The sequence below is a fragment of the Schistocerca piceifrons genome, chromosome 4, assembly GCF_021461385.2.
Source record: "Schistocerca piceifrons isolate TAMUIC-IGC-003096 chromosome 4, iqSchPice1.1, whole genome shotgun sequence".
Lineage (NCBI taxonomy): Eukaryota > Metazoa > Arthropoda > Insecta > Orthoptera > Acrididae > Schistocerca > Schistocerca piceifrons.
In genome coordinates, this window is record NC_060141.1 from 114376370 (window position 1) to 114399687 (window position 23318).

At 40.3% G+C, this 23318-nt stretch overlaps 1 protein-coding gene across 3 annotated transcripts in view; it reads right to left on the bottom strand.

Moving 5' to 3' along the window:
• Window positions 1-1345: 1345 nt before the first annotated feature.
• Window positions 1346-23318, bottom strand: part of LOC124794971 (3'-5' exoribonuclease 1-like) — a 109224-nt gene continuing 87251 nt past the window's right edge. Inside the window, exons 5-7 of one of the 3 annotated variants that reach the window (XM_047258700.1) lie at window positions 19890-20087; window positions 18881-18943; window positions 1346-1589 (exon numbers count right to left, since the gene is read on the bottom strand). In XM_047258700.1, the coding sequence (XP_047114656.1) occupies window positions 1503-1589; window positions 18881-18943; window positions 19890-20087 (348 nt within the window). In that variant the 3' untranslated portion in view covers window positions 1346-1502. Of the gene's footprint in view, window positions 1590-18736; window positions 18944-19889; window positions 20088-23318 lie in introns of all 3 variants that reach the window. The other 2 variants (XM_047258699.1, XM_047258701.1) reach the window with 2 other exon arrangements.

Genomic DNA, 23318 nt, shown 5'->3' on the forward strand with positions numbered 1-23318 from the left:
GTGTCAGTCAGATTCTTTATAAAGCAGAGTGCCCACAAGTGCAGTGAATTGTAGTGCCATACAACTTGCGTAAATCTGGATATTTCAAATTTTAATGTGTGTATGTAATTAGGTCTGTAAACTGCATGCCACAAACATAGCTCTGCCACCTTCTACTTTCTTCCCCTCCCCCCCTTTTGAATCTATTAATTATTAATATTTGTGTTTCTAAATTAGAACCTTAATACATCTTGCGTACACATTTTATTAACTTACTTTTGTTCTGTTACCACACAAAAATTTAGTATTTATTTATCATGATAAAACAAATGAGACATTACTGTCCTTGATACAAAGTTTGTTAATCCTAATAGAGCTTGCATAAAGAAAGGTGGACAAAATAAAGTAAGATGTGCTGATTTATATTCTTCTGTAAAAACTCATTTAATTGTGAGTAGTTAATAATTCATTAGTTAATAAATACATTTTATTAGTTTGTTAATTACTATTCATAAAAATCAAAATATACATTTGTTTATTGCGCAGTTACAGTTAGAGAATTGTGACATTCATGTTAAGTACAACTGTTCTTTTTCATGCACAGTGGCTGCAAATAGCTGTTTTTTTTTTTTTTTTTTCTTTTTGTGGCAACATTTTCAAGAACATCGTATGAGAAATTTTTTTCAGTAATGTTATACATACCTATGATTTAGAAATATATTTTCAAGTGGTGATAGCTGTTAAGTGTAAACAGTTCCAATCCCTGTAAATTTAACATTATCTATTCTGTATTTCCTATACACTGGGGCCCTTCTTGGTTGATTAATCTTACACTGAAACTTTATGTCACCATAAATTTCCATGCAAAATTTATTTTTTGACATCCGGGATATATGAGGGTTTCTATATCCTCCCACATCAATATATTGGTGATCTATCTGCTTCACAGCAGGGTGTATATTACATTAATGCATCTACCACAGGTTTAACCAGGACCAGAATTCCAGAGTAGTCACTGCCCAGTGACAATCCTTGGCAGAGTGTGTCAATGTTGTTGCTGGGCATGAGCACTTAGCGATGCAGTCAGTCAGCAGTTTCTGACCAAGTCGAGTTGGGTTGAGACAATGTATATGTCGGCATTACTCGGATACACCTGGTAATTTCCTTCTGATATGATTATTCATGCCACGTTTTGTTTGTTTTAGGTTTCAGTGTGCAATGATCACTAACGTATGGTGGCAGGTGGAATCCTGCTATACTGGGTGTATATAAAAGTGTTTGAGATGAATTGTGTTTTCAGCAATAAACTGTACAGTTGGTGATCTGCAAAATAAAGGAAGAAAGGTTGAGGTTAAACACTCACCAATTCAACAGAAGCATCCATTTTATGAAACACAGATTTCAATAAAATTGTATTACAGGAAGAATAAAGTAACAAGAATTGAAAAAACATTTTTCTCTGTACAAACATAGTCAATTGTACTGTACAACTCAAATAGCACATCACACCAGTCTTGTCTTCTTCACAACACCCACTGCGAATAAAGGTAAAACACAACTGCAGTTGCCAGAGGAGCTATGGCAGCTATAAAAATATATCCTCTTGCATCCTGAAATACAAGTTAGTATCTATTAGACACATATTTATATGTAAATGTAACACCTATGTACTGACACTATACAAATGGCAGGAGCCTAGATCCACATTGTCAGTGTATGAAAAATTACTGTCAAGTTTTCACCAATACTGATGCTACTAATAAAACAATTTAGTACCATGATTCAAGCAAAGCTAGGTTAATTGTGCACTAATAAGACCTTACATGGATTATGGATGCATTTGTTATGGTTTTGCAACACAAAATAGACTAGAGAAACTAGGTAAGTGTCAGTATAAGGCTATCAGAGTTTGTATTGGAGCATTCAGATTGACTCCACCTAATGTTTTCCTGGTGGAAGTACATGAAATGCCATTAGAACTATACAGGAAACACATCACCATCAAATTATTCTTGAAATGTTTTCACTTCTTAAATGAAAATTTATCAACAAAGATTGGAGATCTCACAACAAAGTGCTATGCAGGTAGATATTGAATGAAGCTACCACACTTAGCAGACTTTTTTTCTTCGATGGAGATTAATATTTGAATGCAGCAATGATGTTTTGGCTGAGCTACACAATAAAATTTGTTGTTTAGATCATTATACTTTGGCAGGTAAACTACTGTACGGGACACATGGTATTCCCACCAATGGTTTGAATCTTATCAACATAACCAAAACCCAATTCATCTTCACACACAAATCAACAGGAATAAAAATAAACTCATATTGTTTCTGTTTTTGACATACAACATATTAAATAGGTTCACTACGATTGCAAATTTTGTTGTGACATAGGTATACTGATACCTGGTGCGAACCATATCTGACACATAAATGAAAATTGGTGAACATGTTACTAACAGACAACAAATGATTCAGGTATTAATTTTGATATGGTAAGGAAAGTTCAAATAATTTAGGAGTAAATAAAACCATTCACTGGATAGTAGAAGCATGGAGTCATTGACGGTTGCACTTGAGGCGTTGTGTAGGAAGAGGGAGAAAGGGGTAGCAGGTGGGAAATAACAGGAGAATGGTACACAAATGCAGAAGGAAGAGGCAGTGGGCACACAGCACCAAAGGTAGTTAGTTCATGCAGTGTGCTGATGACAATGACGTGGAGGGGTGGGCTGGGAGGGGGGGGATGACAGGACATAGGAAGGAGAGACTGTTAGTTAGTGGGTGTACATGCACACAATCCCTCAAACCAATCTACATCTACATGATTACTCTGCAATTATCAATTAAGTGCCTGGCAGAGTGTTCATCGAACCACCTTCAAGCACTTTCTCTATCATTCCACTCTCAAACAGTGAGCGAGGAAACAAGCACTTTAATCTTTCTGTGTGGCCTCTGATTACTCTTATTCTATCACGATGATCATTTCACCTTGTGTGGGTGGGCATCAAATGAATATTTTCGCAATCAGATGAGAAAGTTGGTGACTGAAATGTCACAAGAAGATCCCGCTGCCTTTGTTTTAATGATTCCCACCCTAATTCATCTACAAGCTCAACTGCAGTCCTGGCACTTTGTGTTCAGCTCACTGTGTGTGTGTGTGTGTGTGTGTGTGTGTGTGTGTGTGTAGGTGGAATAGGAGGGGGGGGGGGGGGGGAGGTTTGCATGCATGCCCTCTAATTCTAGCTCATTAAAGGATTCATATGAAAGATTGCTAAGTCTTTTTAGCATTCCCACTAGCAGACATAACAATGGATGGAGACAAACAAGCTGGCATGAGTAGTGCAGTGGGATAGTGCTAAATCCTGCCATGGAGGATGCTTGTAATGTGTAGTATGGGCAGACCTGCTTCGTGGGGGTGTTTACCTGCAGGCAGCAGCACGCCAGGCACGCCAGTTCTTACTCATCTTTCAATACCGTGGACCTTGGCTTGTGCATCTTTCCGTGTGTTGTTGTAGAGTACTTAGCTATTAGCCATTGGCGCCAGTTGGGTGCTGAGTCAGTCCCATGCCCATCTCTGCTTGCCATAGACTGACTTGCACAGCAAGTTCATTTTCCTCTCAAGGGTTCTGCTCTCCGGCTATTATCGAGCCACCATTGGCCTGTGAAGTATCAGCATTGACTGTGTAGTGTAGTGGTGTTTTCACACCTGTGCAGATACTAAAGTGGTGATGAAGGATGTTATTATGCACATGATGCTCCTTTTTTTCTGCTTTCCATTTTCTTACTGTTAACTTGGGTCACCACAGACCCGACATTTTTGCAATGCGGGCAGGAACAGTTGCATCTACAAAAGGAGCAGCAGCAGCTGCTGCTGATGCAACAACAGCATAAGCAGATGCAGGCACTGATAAACCAGAACGTGGACCTGCTTCACACCCTTGCCACCCACTGTGCAATTTCTTCCACCATCTCTGAAATTGTCTGTCAGTTTCAGTGAATTGAAGAAAAGGTGGGAGAATTACCTGCAACAGTTCTTACTGCACATCATCAATCCATTTGATAAGGTGGACTTGTTGTTGTCCCGCGCCGTGAGTTTATATGAAGTTGTGTGAAATTTGAAGCTCTTCACTGAGCCGGGGCTTCTGGTGGTGGTGCTGGCAGTTGTATACAGATTGGATAGCCAATCTGCAAGGCATCTCACGCAACTGTAGTTTTTAGTGTCCCAAATGTGCTACTTCTTATGCAGACTCGCTAATGTGGGCCATAACTGACTGGTTAGCTCTTGATCTCAAGCTTCAGAGTAGAGCATTGCCCTTGACTGACCCTTCTTTAGCTGATGTTGCCCAAACTACGGAATGGTGAGAGATTCTGTCGGTGCCTAGGGATACCTTTTCTGGCATCACAATTAGATGTGTACAGTAAAAAGCCTCTGTGACCTCCAGGATATACCAAGCAACCTCGCCTCTGAACAGATTGGTGTGTGTTGGCGATTGGAGTGCAGCGCATCGTGTTGCTGCCCGTCCTCACCCGTGCTGAACTTCCCACATCTATAAAACCAGTAGTCGGTTTTCCAACACCTCTTGGAGACTGGCCTTTATTGTAAACTGGGGAAGTGCAGTTTTTTCTCCTCAAAGATGTATTTTTTTGGGACAAGTGCTTAGTAAAGATGGTCTCATTCCTACAGACAACCGCATCAAAGCCATCGTCAAACTACCAGTGTCCAAAAACATCAAGGAGCTCCACTCTTTTTTGAGTAATATTTTGTGTTACGCTCAATTCATTCCCGGACTATGCACATCTGCCAGGCTCTTAACCAGCTTCACTGGAATGGCATTAAGTTTGTCAAATCTGCAGATTGTCAACAGGCTTTTCAGTCTCTCGAGCAGTAGTTGTGCTCAGCTCCCAGTCTGGATTCCTCTACAATGGGTAAATGGGATGCATCCCAGTATGGCATTCGTGCTGTCCAATCACAACAGAACCCAGATGTCACCAAACAGCCCATTGCTTATGCCTTGAAGACACTTTCCGCTGCACAGCATAATTATTCTAATTATTCACAAGCAGAAAAGGATGCACTAGCTATTATTTTCGGAGTTGAAAAGTTTCACGTTTTCCTGTACGGGGCAATGTTCCTCCTCACCACTGACCACAAGCCACTGGTGTCTTTATTAGGCTCTCATTCCATGCTGCCCACCAAATGCAGAGGTGGGACCTCATTCTCAGTAACTGTTGCAATGACATTTATTACCACTCCACTGCACAGGATAGCAATGCTGATTCACTATCGTAGCTACCAGTGGGCCCATGTGGAGTCTGAACAGCACAGGACTCTCATGTTCACGTTGGATGACACCTAACAGCAAACCTTAGCAGATTTTCCACTGATGGCACATGAAGTCGCAACCAACATGGCCACATACCTGCTTTTCCAGAAAATCGTTTCAGTTATTCTGATTGGTCAGCCGTAGCACGTCTCTTCGGGTGCATATGTTTTTCCGCCTACGTGATCGGCTCAGCATTGTCCAGGGTTCCACATGCTTGACACAGAGGGGAAATGCTGCTGAGAGGACATTCCCCAGCGTTGGTTGTGTCCTCGCATCCTCTAGTTGCTGCATGTGTTGCACTGAAGTATGTCTCAAATAAGGCATTGGAATGAAGTCATATCTACTTGCCAGGGACTGATCGTGACATGAGACATCTCATGCGGACTTGTGGGATCTGTGCATGAACCCGACTGCACCACCATGTGAGTTTTCTCCAATGCCGGTCTTGGGGTACCCTTGGGGCAGGGTGCACATAGATTCTGCCAAACCATTTTTGGGCAGCTTATGGTTGTTGATGCTCGATGTGTAGTCCAATTTCCCATACGTAGCAAGCTGTCCTCCATGTACTTGGCTGTCACTGTTCCTGTGTTGTCAGATGTTTTTGCCATTGAGGGATCCCTCAGAATCCTAGTGTCCAATAATGGTAGGCAATCTAAGTCATGGTAATTTGAGGACTTGTACGTTTGCAATAGTATCCAGCATCTGGTTACCACCCTGTTTCACTCGGTCTAATGCATGTATGCCCCTTTCCAAGACAAAGCTATGTCAAGTTTTCTGGCTAAATACTGTTTGCTGCTTGTCAATGGGTGCAGTCTTGCGTAACTTTTGCATAGGTGCCAGTTGTGGGGTATCCTAGATTTGCTGCACCCAGAGATGCATGCCACAGACTGCCACAGACCCAGGATTGCCATTTGGGCCTGGTCCTTCAGCCAGCAGCAGGAGTGGCTGCCAGGTGGTGTTGTGTGCCACAAAGGTTGGCAGTTGTTTGTGATTATGATGTCAGAAGGAAGCAGCTGACCTGCCATGCAATTTAGCTGTGCCCATGCCTTATTGGGATACCACTATATTTTGGTAAGTCAGATGGTAAGGTTGTTCACAACACTGTTATGGGTAAGGGCTCACACCTGCAGCAGTGTGCTTACTCATTGTCACACCCTCCATGCACTCCACTGTCCTCCTGTCACCTGCAGCCACAACTCCCAGTGAGGTTCCAACCTGTGCCTGCCGATGTGGAGCCCATGGATCCGCTCCACCCTCCATCCTCCCATCCTCCTCCTTATTTATTTATTTATTTATTGTTCCATGGGACCAAATTAAGGAGTAGTCTCCATGATCATGGAACGAGTCAATCCATGAAATTATAACACGATATTAGTAACAGATAAAATGAAATATAAAAATACATATTCAGGTGACAAGTCATAAGTTTAAATAAAGAAAATCAACAATGTAACACTGAAACTTGCTTAATTTTTTAGCTCTTCCAGGAGCTCCTCGACAGAATAGAAGGAGTGAGCCATGAGGAAACTCTTCAGTTTAGACTTAAAAGAGTTTGGGCTACTGCTAAGATTTTTGAGTTCTTGTGGTAGCTTATTGAAAATGGACGCAGCAGAATAATGCACTCCTTTCTGCACAAGAGTGAAGGAAATGCATTCCACATGCAGATTGGATTTCTGCCTAGTATTAACTGAGTGAAAGCTGCTAACTCTTGGGAATAGGCTAATATTGCTAACAACAAACGACATTAAAGAAAATATACTGTGAGGGCAATGTCAGAATTCCCAGACTATTGAATAGGGGTCGACAAGAGGTTCTCGAACTTACACCACATATAGCTCGAACAGCCTGTTTTTGAGCCAAAAATACCCTTTTTGAATCAGAAGAATTACCCGAAAAAATAATACCATACGACATAAGCGTATGAAAATATGCGAAGTAAACTAATTTTCGTGTTGAAGTGTCACTTATTACAGATACTGTTCTAATGGTAAATAAAGCAGCATTTAGTTTCTGAACAAGATCCTGGACATGTGCTTTCCACAACAGCTTACTATCTATCCGAACGCCTAGGAACTTGAACTGTTCCGTCTCGCTTATAATATGCCCATTCTGTCTGATCAAAATATCGGTCTTGTTGAATTGTGAGTTAGAAACTGTAAAAACTTAGTCTTGCTGTGATTTAGCATCAAATTATTTTCCACGAGCCACGAACGTATTTCATGAACTACATTATTTGATACAGTTTCAATATTACACACAAGATCCTTCACTATCAAGCTGGTGTCATCAGCAAACAGAAATATTTTTGAATCACCTGTAATACTAGAAGGCATATCATTTATATAAATAAGAAACAGCAATGGCCCCAGCACCGACCCTTGGGGACGCCCCACTTAACAGTGCCCCATTGGGACTGAACATCACTACCACTCTCAATACTGCGGAGAATTACCTTCTGCTTTCTGTTCTTAAAGTAAGAGGCGAACCAATTGTAAGCTACTCCCCTTACTCCATAATGGTCCAACTTCTGCAGCAATATTTTGTGGTCAACACAGTCAAAAGTCTTCGTTAAATCAAAGAAAACACCTAGCGTTCGCAACCTTTTATTTAATCCGTCCAAAACCTCACAGAGAAAAGAGAATATAGCATTTTCAGTTGTTTAACCATTTCTAAAACCAAACTGAACATTTGACAGCAAATTATGTGAATTTAAATGCTCCAGTAACTTTGTACATACAACCTTCTCGATAACTTTAGCAAACACCGATGGCATAGAAATAGGTCTAAAATTGTCACCATTATCAATGTCTCCCTTTTTATAAAGTGGCTTCACTACTCAGTACCTTAATCGGTCAGGAAACCGACGACTCCTAAAGGAAAAGTTACAGATATGGCTAAGTACTGGGCTAACATACATAGAACAATACTTCAGTATTCTGCTAGATACCCCATCATATCCATGAGAGTTCTTGGTCTTTAGTGATTTAATTATTAACTCAATCTCCCTCTTGTCAGTATCATGGAGGAGCATTTCAGGTAACAGTCTCGGAACACTTTTTTCTAAGAGCAATATATGATTCCCTGTTGGGACTAGGTTTCTATTTAGTTCACCTGCTATATTCAGAAAGTGATTATTAAATACTGTACATATATGCGACTTATCAGTAACACGGGCATTCTCACTACGCACTGATTCTATATCCTCGACCTGTCTCTGCAGACCAGCCACTTCCTTTACGACTGACCATATGGTTTTAATTTTATCCTGAGACTTAGCTATTCTATCTGCATACCACATACTTTTTGCCTTCCTAATAACAGTTTTAAGCACCTTACAATACTGTTTGTAATGGGCTGCTGCATTTAGATTTTGACTGTTTGTAACGTTTTGATGTAATTGCCACTTTGTTCTACAAGATATTCTTATCCCTCTAGTCAGCCACCCAAGCTGCCTGTTTGTGCTAGTACCCTGTTTTGAACGTTCTAACGGAAAGCAACTTTCAAAGAGCACGAGAAAAGTCTTGAGAAAAGCATTATATTTATCGTCTACTGTATCAGCGCTATAAACATCTTGCCACTCTTGTTCCTTGATAAGGTTTACTAAGCTCTCTACAGCAACTGGATCAGCTTTCCTAAACAGCTGATGACTATATTTAACACGTGTTGCAGCACAAAAATCTTTTAGAGTTAAAATTTGTGCATCATGATCTGAAAGGCCATTCACCTTTTTGCTAACAGAATGGCCATCTAGTAATGAGGAATGAACAAAAATGTTGTCTATGGTTGTTCGACTGTTCCCTTGCACTCTCGTTGGAAAGAATACGGTTTGCATAAGATTATATGAATTAAGGAGGTCTACCAGCATCCTCTTCCTTGCACAATCACTTATACAATTAATATTGAAGTCACCACATATAACTAACTTTTTGTATTTCCTATAAAGTGAACCAAGAACCTCCTCCAGCTTTAGCAAAAATGTTGTGAAATCGGGGTCTGGGGATCTATAAATAACAACAGTTAGAAGTTTAGCTCCGTTAAACTTAACCACACCTGCACAACATTCAAACACCTTTTCAGTGCAGTACTTTGAAACATCAATTGAATCAAATGGGATGCCGTTTTTCACATACATGGCTACTCCCCCACACCACAAAGAGCTCCTCGAAAAGCTGTTAGCCAACCTGTATCCTGGTAAAGGAAGCCTCTGAATTATCTCCTTATTTAAGAAGTGTTCAGATATTCCAATAATTTCAGTGTCAACATCTATAAGCAGTTCACCAACTTTATCTCTAATGCCTTGTATATTTTGATGAAATATACTAATTCCCTCATTACTCGGATACCTAAGCTTTGTCAAAAGTGGTTTCTTTGTTAGAGAGACTTCCCTTAAGCAGGAATACCTATCAGCTGACTTCAATCTAAAAAAGGTGCAGCTCTAACACCCACTACTGCAGGAATTTTCCCATGAGTGATCCCACCAACCCCACCTATGCTGTCACCTATAAGCTTTGCCAGCCTCCCCTTCCCATACCTGTTGAGGTGCATGCCATGTCTAGTGAAACGCGTCCTGCTGATAGACTCCACCGACACCACTGAAATGTGACCCATGCTTTCTGTCATCAGCGCACCCCCAAGTCTCATGTTATTACGCCTGACGGCTGTATTAAGATGAGGCCGATCGTGACGCTGAAACAGTTCCACGAAATGCACATTCGTGGTGCCAGTCTGAGTGGCTATCTTTTCCAGGTCACCATCTATGGCATACTCCCCATCCCTATCAATACTATAACCAGCCCCACCCACAATCACTACCTGATCCTCTTTAGTAAAATCCCTACATAACCCCCCTATGTTAACAGTCACCTGAGCCAATCCTGCGTTAGGCTTCACAATGCTGGTGACCTGGTACTCACTCCCCAGCACTTCCTGCAACTGCTGGCCTACACCTCTGCCATGAGAACTACCTAACAGCAGAACCTTCTTCTTCCTCTTCGACTTTGCAACTGTTCTAGCTGCCGTAACTACTGAGGTCTGCTGCTTACTTCCTACATCTGCAGCTACTAGGGATTCCTCTCCACTAGACTCTGACAGTTGGTCATATCTATTGTAAACACCAATAGTAAAACTATCTGAAAATCTTCTTCTCCTAGCAGATCTCTTGCCAACAGCCAGCTACCATTCCCCAACCCTGTTCTTCCTCCTCATCCTATCTAGCTCCTCCTGGGCATTTTTCAATGGCACCTGAAGGGCACAGATCTTATGCTCCTGCTCCTCTATCAACTTACTCTTGCTACATAACCTGCAGTTCCAGGAAAGGATCTCACGAGAATGCCCACTGGTTTGCCCACTGCATTCCCCCCAGGGAAAATGCTTTGAACAAGTCTCACACCACAATCCACTACTCACGAACCTACGGCAAAGCCCACACTTCTCACTCATGTAAAATTTTACTTTGTCTAAGTTCCGCTACTACAATAAGATGATGTTAAAAACCTGACTATAATAATCACAAACTTACTCTACAAGGGAAGTAACTACTATTTGGTTGTGGTCTTCAGTCCTGAGACTGGTTTGATGCAGCTCTCCGTGCTGCTCTATCCTGTGCAAGCTTCTTCATCTCTCAGTACCTACTGCAACCTACATCCTTCTGAATCTGCTTAGTGTATTCATCTCTTGGTCTCCTCTACGATTTTTACCTTCCACGCTGCCCTCCAATACTAAATTGGTGATCCCTTGATGCCTCAGAACATGTCCTACCAACCGATACCTTCTTCTGGTCAAGTTGTGCCACAAACTTCTCTTCTCCTCAATCCTATTCAATACTTCCTCATTAGTTACGTGATCTACCCATCTAATCTTCAGCATTCTTCTGTAGCACCACATTTCAAAAGCTTCTATTCTCTTCTTGTCCAAACTATTTAACGTCCATGTTTCACTTCCATACATGGCTACACTCCATACAAATACTTTCAGAAATGACTTCCTGACACTTAAATCTATACTCGATGTTAACAAATTTTTCTTCTTCAGAAACGCTTTCCTTGCCATTGCCAGTCTACATTTTATATCCTCTCTACTTCAACGATCATCAGTTATTTTGCTCCCCAAATAGCAAAACTCCTTTACTACTTTAAGTGTCTCATTTCCTAATCTAATTCCCTCAGCATCACTCGACTTAATTCGACTACATTCCATCATCCTTGTTTTGCTTTTGTTGATGTTCATCTTATATCCTCCTTTCAAGACACTATCCATTCCGTTCAACTGCTCTTCCAAGTCCTTTGCTGTCTTTGACAGAATTACAATGTCATCGGCGAACCACAAAGTTTTTATTTCTTCTCCATGGATCCTACTCCAAATTTTTCTTTTGTTTCCTTCACTGCTTGCTCAATATACAGATTGAATAACATCGGGGAGAGACTACAACCCTGTCTCACTCCCTTCCCAACCAGTGTTTCCCTTTCATGCCCCTCGACTCTTATAACTGCCATCTGGTTTCTGTACAATTTGTAAATAGCCTTTCGCTCCCTGTATTTTACCCCTGCCACCTTCAGAATTTGAAAGAGAGTATTCCAGTCAACATTGTCAAAAGCTTTCTCTAAGTCTACAAATGCTATAAACATAGGTTTGCCCTTCCTTAATCCAGCTTCTAAGATAAGTCGTAAGGTCAGTATTGTCTCACGTGTTCCAACATTTCTACTGAATCCAAACTGATCTTCCCCGAGGTCCGCTTCTACTAGTTTTTCCATTCATCTGTAAAGAATTCGCATTAGTAGTTTGCAGCTGTGACTTATTAAACTGATAGTTCGGTAATTTTCACATCTGTCAACACCTGTTTTCTTTGGGATTGGAATAATTATATTCTTCTTGAAGTCTGAGGGTATTTCACCTGTTTCATACATCTTGCTCGCCAGATGGTAGAGTTTTGTCAGGACTGGCTCTCCCAAGGCCATCAGTAGTTCTAATGGAATGTTGTCTACTCCGGGGGCCTCGTTTCGACTCAGGTCTTTCAGTGCTCTGTCAAACTCTTCACGCAGTATCATATCTCCCATTTCATCTTCATCTACATCCTCTTCCATTTCCATAATATTGTCCTCAAGTACATCGCCCCTGTATAGACCCTCTATATACTCCTTCCACCTTTCCGCTTTCCCTTCTTTGCTTAGAACTGGGTTTCCATCAGAGCTCTTGATGTTCATACAAGTGGTTCTCTTATCTCCAAAGGTCTCTCTAATTTTCCTGTAGGCAGTATCTATCTTACCCCTAGTGAGGTAAGCCTCTACATCCTTACATTTGTCCTCTAGCCATCCCTGCTTAGCCATTTTGCACTTCCTGTCAATCTCATTTTTGAGACGTTTGTATTCCTTTTTGCCTCCTTCATTTACTGCATTTTTATATTTTCTCCTTTCATCAATTAAATTCAATGTTTCTTCTGTTACCCAAAGATTTCTACTACCCTCGTCTTTTTACCTACTTGATCCTCTGCTGCCTTCACTACTTCATCCCTCAGAGCTACCCATTCTTCTTCTACTGTACTTCTTTCCCCCACTGCTGTCAATTGTTCCCTTACGCTCTCCCTGAAACTCTGTACAACCTCTGGTTCTTTCAGTTTGTCCAGGTCCCATCTCCTTAAATTCCCACCTTTTTTCAGTTTCTTCAGTTTTAATCTACAGGTCATAACCAATATATTGTGGTCCGAGTCCACACCTGCCCCTGGAAATGTCTTACAATTTAAAACCTGGTTCCTAAATCTATCCCTTACCATTATATAATCTATCTAAAACCTGTCAGTATCTCCAGGCTTCTTCCATGTATACTGTTGTGTCGGTAGCTGGGCCGACACCGTGAAGTTGATGGCTGAAAAGGAATGCTAGACTAACGCTGTAGCCGATAGTGCACGCACTGCTAAAGCAAACGGGCGTGAAGTCTGGAACATGAGAACTTATAAATGAATAAGAAGAAAAGTATGTAGATGCTTATTACTTATCTTTTTATTGGTCCTTGGAATACATCTCTCTTGAATACTCGTAAGCTATTGGCACTGATACAAATGGCTCCTTGCCAGTTCGTTGCCATTAACTTAGCTGATGGCTATTCTGTCTCTCGGCTAATGAGAGAGAAAGGCTTCGTACAACTGGGCGATAGCTAGGTTCGTGTACAACTGGGGCGATAGCTAGGTTCGCGTACAACTGGGCGGTAGCTTGGTTCTCGTACAACTGGGGTCGAGTCCACTCTCGTATCACGAGACCTGCCTTGGTGGTGGCGCTAGGTCTGCGATCACAGTGGCGACACGCGGGTCCGACATGTACTACATGGACCGCGGCCGATTTAAACTACCACCTAGCAAGTGTGGTGTCTGGCGGTGACACCACATATACAGCCTTCTTTTATGATTCTTGTACCAAGTGTTAGCTATGATTAAGTTGTGCTCTGTGCAAAATTCTACCAAGTGGCTTCCTCTTTCATTTCTTAGCCTCAATCCATATTCACCTACTACGTTTCCTTCTCTCCCTTTTCCTACTACCGAATTCCAGTCACCCATGACTATTAAGTTTTCGTCGCCCTTCACTATCTGAATAATTTCTTTTATTTCATCATACATTTCTTCGTCATCTGCAGAGCTAGTTGGCATAGAAACTTGTACTACTGTAGTAGGTGTGGGCTTCGTTTCTATCTTGGCCACAATAATGCATTCACTATGCTGTTTGTAGTAAGTTACCCGCATTCCTATTTTCCTATTCATTATTAAACCTACTCCTGCATTACCCCTATTTGATTTTGTGTTTATAACCCTGTAGTCACCTGACCACAAGTCTTGTTCCTCCTGCCACCGAACTTCACTAATTCCCACTATATCTAACTTTAACCTATCCATTTCCCTTTTTAAATTTTCTGACCTACCTGCCCGATTAAGAGATCTGACATTCCATGCTTCGATCCGTAGAACGCCAGTTTTCTTTTTCCTGATAACGACATCCTCTTAAGTAGTCCCCGCCCCGAGATCCGAATGGGGGACTATTTTACCTCCTGAATATTTTACCCAAGAGGACGCCATCATCATTTAATCATACAGTAAAGCTGCATGCCCTCGGGAAAAATTACAACTGTAGTTTCCCCTTGCTTTCAGCCGTTCGCAGTACCAGCACAGCAAGGCCGTTTTGGTTATTGTTACAAGGCCAGTCAGTCAATCATCCAGACTGTTGCCCTTGCAACTACTGAAAAGGCTGCTGCCCCTCTTCAGGAACCACATGTTTGTCTGGCCTCTCAACAGATACCCCTCCGTTGTGGTTGCACCTACGGCACGGCTATCTGTATCGCTGAAGCAGGCAAGCCTCCCCACCAACGGCAAGGTCCATGGTTCATTATTAATAAACAACAAATGTGAATATAACAAAAGACTAATACAGAAAGAGAATCAAATGTCTAATGACACAGTAATGAAGTTGAAAACAGTTCCCAAAAGGTTCTTCTGAAATTATTTCACCAGAAAGCACAAAAAACTTCGGTTGAAGACTACTAAAGTTCCTAAATAAACCACTATACACAAACAATTGATTAGTACTTAGCTTTCGATGCGCTGCTACAGCTGCAACTGGTCAGCGCGGAACGTAAACACAGGTAAGAGGTTACGTTGCTCGATACGAAACACTCACAAATATCAGGTCACAACACAAGAAAGGCAGAGGTGAATGAAGAAACCACTAATAAGCCACTTATATAGTAAATATTATCACAAAAACCGTTAAAATATATATCTGAAACCTAAAAATATATAAAAACTTAGAGAGCGATCTCACACGCAGTCACTCGCTTATGACGTCACACCAAAGACCTCCTCCTACTCCTACTCCACCTCCTCCCAACCCTCGCCAATGGAGGTGATCTCACTGCCACTGCTGCTGGTGGACCCCTCTGGGCCCTTCAGGCAGAGCCAGTGTCATAATGTTGCATGCTTTTGTGTTTCTCCAGGGAACTCTCTGCAGTGTAGGTCATGTCCCTAGTCTGCTTATTTTTGATCCTACATGGCCTTTTCAGGGAGGAAAGATTTAGTATCCCTGTCAGTGGACATCATGAAGGAGGTAGATGTGAGCTAGTGTGGGTAGTGCGGAAAACTGCAATGGTGGGCAGGGTGCATAGGACACAGTATGGGGAAACACGCTGGTGGAGGTGTTTACCTGCGGCAGTAGTCTGGGCAGGCTAGTGCTTAGCAGGCATTAAACTACTGTGGAACTTGCAATGCGCTTCACGCTGTGTGTTGCTGCTGAGTGCTTAGCCATTATCCATCATCACCAGTTGCATGCTGAGCATTCTCAAACTCGTTACAAAATTTAAAAAGGAAAATGGGTATGTTAAAATTAGATGTAATGGGAAGTAGTGAAGGTCAGTGGCAGAAGGAACAAGACCTCTGGTCCGGTGAATACAGGATTATAAATACAAAATCAAATAGGGGAAATATAGGAGTTGGTTTAATAACGAATAAAAAAGAAAAATAGGAGCACAAATAAGCTACTATGAACAGCATAGTGAACACTTTATTGTAGCCAAGATAAACACGAAGCCCACGTCTACCACCATAGTACAAGTTTATGAGCCAACTAACTCCGCAGATGATGAAAGAATTGAAGAAATGTATGATGTGACAAAAGAAACTATTCAGACAGTTAATGGAGACCAAAATTTAATAGTCAAGAGGGACTGGAATTCAATAGCAGGAAAAAGAAGAGAAGGAAAAGTAGCAGGTGAATATGGACCAGGAGTAAGGAATGAAACAGGAAGCCGCCTGGTAGAATTTTGTGCAGGGCATAACCTAATCATAGATAACACTTGGTTTAAGAATCATGAAAGAAGGTTGTATATGTGGAAGAGGCCTGGAGACACTGAAAGGTTTCACATGGATTATGCAACAGTGAGACAGAGATTTAGGAACCGGGGAATGATTGACAAGAACAGGGGAAAGAAATACAGTAGAAGAAGAATGGGTAGCTTTGAGGGATGAAATATGGAAGGTAGCAGAGGATCAAGTAAGTAAAAAGATGAGAGCTACTAGAAATCCTTGGGTAACAGAAGAGATATTGAATTAAATTGACGAAAGGAGAAAATATAAAAATGCAGTAAATGAAGCAGGCAAAAAGGAATACAAACGTCTCAAAAATGAGATCGACAGGAAGTGCAAAATGGCTAAGCAGGGATGGCTAGAGGACAAATGTAAGGATGTAGAGGCTTGTCTCACTAGGGGTAAGATAGATACTGCCTACAGGAAAATTAAAGAGACCTTTGGAGAGAAGAGAACCACTTGTATCAATATCAAGAGCTCAGATGGCAACCCAGTTCTAAGCAAGGAAGGGAAAGCAGAAAGGTGGAAGGAGTATATAGAGGGTCTATACAGGGGCGATGTTCTTGAGGACAATATTATGGAAGTGGAAGAAGAGGTAGATGAAGATGAAATGGGTGAAATGATACTGCATGAAGAGTTTGACAGAGCACTGAAAGACCTAAGTCGAAACAAGGTCCCGGGAGTAGACAACATTCCATTAGAACTACTGACAGCATTGGGAGAGCTGACAAAACTCTACCATCTGGTGAGCAAGATGTATGAGACAGGCGAAATTCCCTCAGACTTCAAGAAGAATATAATAATTCCAATCCCAAAGAAAACAGGTGTTGACAGATGTGAAAATTACCGAACTATCAGTTTAATAAGTCACAGCTGCAAAATACTAACGCGAATTCTTTACAGACGACAAATGGAAAAACTGGTAGAAGCCGATCTCAGGGAAGATCAGTTTGGATTCCGTAGAAATGTTGGAACACGTGAGGTAATACTGACCCTACGACTTATCTTAGAAGAAAGATTAAGGAAAGGCAAACCTATGTTTCTAGCATTTGTAGACTTAGAGAAAGCTTTTGGCAATATTATTTGGACTACCATCTTTCAAATTCTGAAGGTGGCAGGGGTAAAATACAGGGAGCGAAAAGCTATTTACAATTTGTAGAGAAACCAGATGGCAGTTGTAAGAGTCGAGGGACATGAAACGGAAGCAGTAGTTGGGAAGGGAGTGAGACAGGGTTGTAGCCTCTCCCCGATGTTATTCAATCTCTATATTGAGCAAGCAGTGAAGGAAACAAAAGAAACATACGGAGTAGGTATTAAAATCCATGGAGAAGAAATAAAAACTTTGAGGTTTGCTGATGACATTGTAATTCTGTCAGAGACAGCAAAGGACTTTGAAGAGCAGTTGAACGGAATGGATAGTGTCTTGAAAGGAGGATATAAGATGAACATCAACAAAAGCAAAACAAGGATAATGGAATGTAGTCGAATTAAATCGGGTGATGTTGAGGGAATTAGATTAGGAAATGAGACACTTAAAGTAGTAAAGGAGTTTTGCTATTTGGGGAGCAAAATAACTGATGATGGTTGAAGTAGAGAGGATATAAAATGTAGACTGGCAATGGCAAGGAAAGCATTTCTGAAGAAGAGAAATTTGTTAACATCGAGTATTGGTTTAAGTGCCAGGAAGTCGTTTCTGAAAGTATTTATATGGAGTGTAGCCATGTATGGAAGTGAAACATGGACGATAAATAGTTTGGACAAGAAGAGAATAGAAGCTTTTGAAATGTGGTGCTACAGAAGAATGCTGAAGATTAGATGGGTAGATCACATAACTAATGAGGAAGTATTGAATAGGATTGGGGAGAAGAGAAGTTTGTGGCACAACTTGACTAGAAGAAGGGATCGGTTGGTAGGACATGTTCTGAGGCATCAAGGGATCACCAGTTTAGTATTGGAGGGCAGTGTGGAGGGTAAAAATCGTAGAGGGGGACCAAGAGATGAATACACTAAGCAGATTCAGAAGGATGTAGGTTGCAGTAGTTACTCAGAGATGATGAAGCTTGCACAGGATGGAGTAGCATGGAGAGCTGCATCAAACCAGTCTCAGGAATGAAAATGAATACCACCACCACCACCACCACCACCACCACCACCACAACAACAACAACAACAACAACAACTAGTGAAACTGTGTGTGTGTAAGCTCTCCTGGTGTACAAATCTATAATAAAGTGACACAGAATGTGATTATAATAATCACAAATTTAGTCTGGCCTGATTTCTTGTTTAAGTTTCTCTTTCTCAGCGTGTTGATCTACACATACAAGTAACAAGATAACTTACACCATTTGACAGGCAAATTGGATATGCTATTAAGAGAGTTGATAATGAAAGCATTAGCAGTAAAATTATTTTGAACAGTGGTAGCAGATGAATTTTTTGTCCAATACCTTGTCTGTTATTTTTTTGCACTTAAACTGTAGAACAGTACTAAGGATTAATAATTTTGTTCAGACACGTAATTAATACTGTAAAAAATTCTAGGGCAATCATACTGATAACTACAAAAAAAGTAAAAGTCGATCACATACGCATCATGAACTGCAGTCATCTGACGATTGACTTATGTGACACGTGGAAAAGTCTGTACTAAGATCAGCAATTTCTTCTCCAGTTGTGTCCTCACATTCTACTGAGTTTAAATCTTTGGTTTTCTCCAGGAACTTTGCAGTTACCTGCCACTTCATTGTGTCCTTGGCTGCTTCAGTTTCCTTCACTGAGAGCACTCTTCTTTCTGACTAATACAGAAAATAATACTCAGTAAGTGAGAGATATAAATATTGATTTAAGAAAATAGTAATGGTGCACCATATATTAATTGTTTACCATTTGGTGACAGGTTTGGTGCTTATTTTTTGTTACAAATGGTGAAATTACAACAAATTAGAAACATCACGGACAATTACTTACATGAGGCAGACAGATTTGTCAATGATAACTTGGGCATAAAGATGATGATGATGATGATTATTATTATCATTGAACAGTTCATTAATGATACTGCTTTTATAGGAATGTGTGGTGTCTGTTCTTGCTTTTGACCTGAAGTGTAATTAAGTAAATTAAATAACAATACTAGTAACATGAGTTACTTTGCTACTAACATTGAGTGAACTTGGGTAGCACATCCGACCGCTTACACTCCAATGTCTTCCCATTAATCTTTGTCAATCCTCGTCCTCACTACAGGCGACTCCTTATCATCCTGGGGTCTGAATGACATGACTTTCCTTTTAACTTTCCCCATTCTACACCTCTGTCTTTGCTGAAGTAGGGATTAATAGTTCCAAAAGCTAGGATAATGACACCACTGTTACTTTCATGTATGTGTCTATCGGCAGTGGTTAACATTTTCCTCCTGGAGTTAAGACCTGGACAGCAATTCTGTCTCGCATAAATATTATTATTAGAAATATTCCATTGTATTATTTGAAATTGTAAAAAAAATGAAATTTATTTGTTAAGGTATTTGAATGAGAAGCCAACAATTTTCCAACGAATGTTACTTTTGCCCATGTTTTATCTTGTTTAGTGTCGCAGGAATTATTTTTTATGTAGATTCAATAAACAAAGCTCTGTCTTCATGGTGCACATAATGTCCTTATCAAGCTCTGAAATGAATTTTAAATTCCCTTTAATAAAACAAATAATCTACAGATACAGAGGAAAACAGTTATTTCTTACCTGGTTCCCATCCTCAGTGACAACTTTCATTTTATTATGACCTGCTGTTAAATGTATACGTTCATTAATGTGCACATTCGCACCATCTGCAATTAGGTGTATCAGCACTCTAGCTATGTTTCTAGCATCATCAATACCACAGTGAGGCCTTCCTTCAAATCCAATTTCTAGGTGATCAATCATCATCTTCAGGCAATACTGTAACAAATGTAATGATTTGCAGTTTATATATTAACTGATTTTTATGCTTCACATTACAATTTACGAGGACTGACTGACATACTGGATATATAAGTAAATTTCTTTCCAGTTTTCCTTACAAAAGGTTTATGAATGCAGTGGTGTCCTTGATTTATTTTTTTTAAAAAGTTTTCAGGATGTCACTGCATCAAGATGTTGGCACATGATTATAGGAACAGTAATCAAGCAAACATTTTTCAGTGCAAAGGCACTTGCTGATCAGTGAGTGCCCTCAAACTGAATAGCATCAATCAAGATATTAAAAATATATTAGTATTGGTTGAAACAGTAAAAAATTTCCATTTGTCTGAATATACAGTAATCGCTTTTACAATTCCACACATATTTTTTGTGCTCTCACTGAGCAAAGATTCAAACACAAACTCATCCAAACGTCCATCCAATAGGAACATGGAAACATACATCACAAACTCTATTGAAGCATTCCAAATATAGGGCTTAAGCCAGCAGAGGTAATTTGAATAAACAGCTAGATTGGGCACTCTTTGGTGGATGAGTATCAATAATTTCATAAGTGCCACAGACCAAAAGCAGTTTGCATCCACCTAAGAATATCAAAGTTATGTTTAATATTAATGTTGTGATGACCACTTTGCCCTTTTTACAGGTTTTAATTTGGACTCCATCACTTCACTCATAACAAACTTGACTTATGCCTACAGATAGGTCAGTATGTAACATCCCATAACATGTAGTTTGTAAGACATCTGGTTGTGTATCAGCCTCGAATGATATCACTACTTCGCTGTAACCATTGTTCACCGATATATCAGTTAGCTATTTGTGGATTCATGGATTCAAACTACAGCACTATTTTGCAGAACTCACTGATAAACAGTTTGTGCTCATATCTTACGAGACACTGAAATGAAGGAAAAAACTGAATCCATATTAATATTATAATTGCTGAACTGTGTGTGTGTGTGTGTGTGTGTGTGTGTGTGTGTGTGTGTGTGTGCGCGCGCGCGCGCGCGCGCGCGCTCACACATCCTTGTGGGTGTGTGCACAAGAGCGTGCATGTTATTTTCTCATGACTAAACCACTGAACCAACTTTGATAAAATTTGGTATGGAGATTGCCTGAATGCTGAGGAAGAACTTAGTGTACTTCAGAAAAAAAATCGCTCCCTAAGGGGGTGGAGCATCTTTTTTTACCAGTGAACATAACCCATGTTAAAAAATGATTAAATATATTTCATAATGTAGAGCTAATTCAGTAGCGCAGTGCATAGATGTATGCTCCTACACACCCCTCAACATGCACTGCTTGACAGCAACAGTGTGTGATGCATCATCACGCATTTATGGTTGGGGAGGGGGGGGTTGGGGAGGTACACAGCATGAGCTACACTTACCCAAACAGGCAGACACGTGAGAGAAGTTGATGTTCTTGCACATACAATAGCTTACTTACACACCATCATTCATCATAGCAAAACTACTGACAGGTGAGTGCAGCCACGGGTTACAGCTAGTAATAAAATAAGGAGGACCAATTTTCCATACAGAGAATCATCAGTAGGACTTGAGTTGTAGCTATCAATAAATTCAGTGTACCATTTGTATTACGAAAGAATACATCTCCAATATATTACAGTAGAGACTCTTCAAATAAGGAAGGTTTACAATGTCACCCAAAATTGTACTAAATTCTTAAACCAAAAATTATTCTGGCAGTTAGTTCAGGAGCACACTCAGGGTGTAAATAATTGCCATAACATATTACACTTCTTAGAAACAAACAATGCTGAGCAAATATGCATGCTAGTATGTATTTTTTCCCATTGTAGCATTGTCAACACAGTCTGGGTCTTTTCTTATGAATGTAATGCAAATATTTGGAAGGAGGTGGGCGCAAACACTGTCAACACCATCATGAATCAATCAGCTTACGACTCTACCACTTTTTACAGTAAAAGTAAAGGAAAAAATCCGAGCATTAATTTCTGCTTCGGAATCAAGCAGCTATAAAATTCATTTTTTTGGATTTCCAGCATGCTGGATTAGTAACAGGACAGCAACTTGAGTTAACCAGTTTGATGCAGAAAACAGCCAAAGTTTCAAAATTCAGTTGCTTTTGTTTAATTGATGACCGATTTCATATATCAGGGCCCATTCTCAAATCATCCAAAAAAAAGAAAAAGGTGTACTCTGTAATAGCACGCAAACCACATTAATATTGTACATGATTGTGTTTAAGCCATTAGTCAAGTTTACAGAGACTATTCATTGGCAGGACAACTGTTTTGTGTATGCTTGCTGCCAACCCTTGCGAATAAACAATATTTTGCACAATACCAATATCATTGTGGTTTTCAAAGCTGAGTGCATATTTTTCTGCATGTACTAACTTACCAAAATTTTAATTAATATCGATATGATTGATTTCAAATTTTGTTGAAATAAGGTTCGCTTAAGCAGCTACCATACAGCTTTCCGCGCATGCACAGAGTTGAAATTGTGTATAAGTGATGCCTACTCACACTTTTTGCTACTTGCCACTTGGAGCATGGCTCTTTGGTGTATAAGCAGTGAGAGAAAGCAGCCAGAATCTGTCCAGAAAAGCTGCCAGATTCACTCATGTGCATAGCTGTCTGAGTTAGAGTGGGGGTACACTTCATTAGACTCATGTTTTGTTTGTGGTGCATTTTTCAATCATTTTGAAGCTCTAGCATTTCCCGCGTTCGGATACTCATTTTTACCATCTGTTGTTCTTTTTTTTATATAGACTCGGCGACGAACACATGTGCTCTGTGAAAATGCCGAAACCTACAGTAACCACTGCCAAAAGGGTGCAAGAATTTGAAATCGATGGTTTATATGCTTTTGATAAGTTAACAGTGTTTTGTAAATTCTGCAATATCAGAGTTTCTATAGTGAAACATGTGCAGACCGGAAAGCATAAGGACGACAAGTTGAAGCAGACCAATTTGCAAATAAAGTGGCAGTCTAAAATTAGCAACAGCTTTGAAATGGCAAAAAAGAAGAGCGATTATGAATATCTGGCCCAAAGGACTGTGGAAACATTTTTGAAGGCCAACATTTCACTCCACAAACTGGAGAACAAAGACTTTCAGCACTGCATGAATGAGATCATTGAAGGTCACCAGTGGTGTTACTTTTTTATTTATTTTGTGGCTACAGCTTGCATCAAAATTATTTTGGTGAA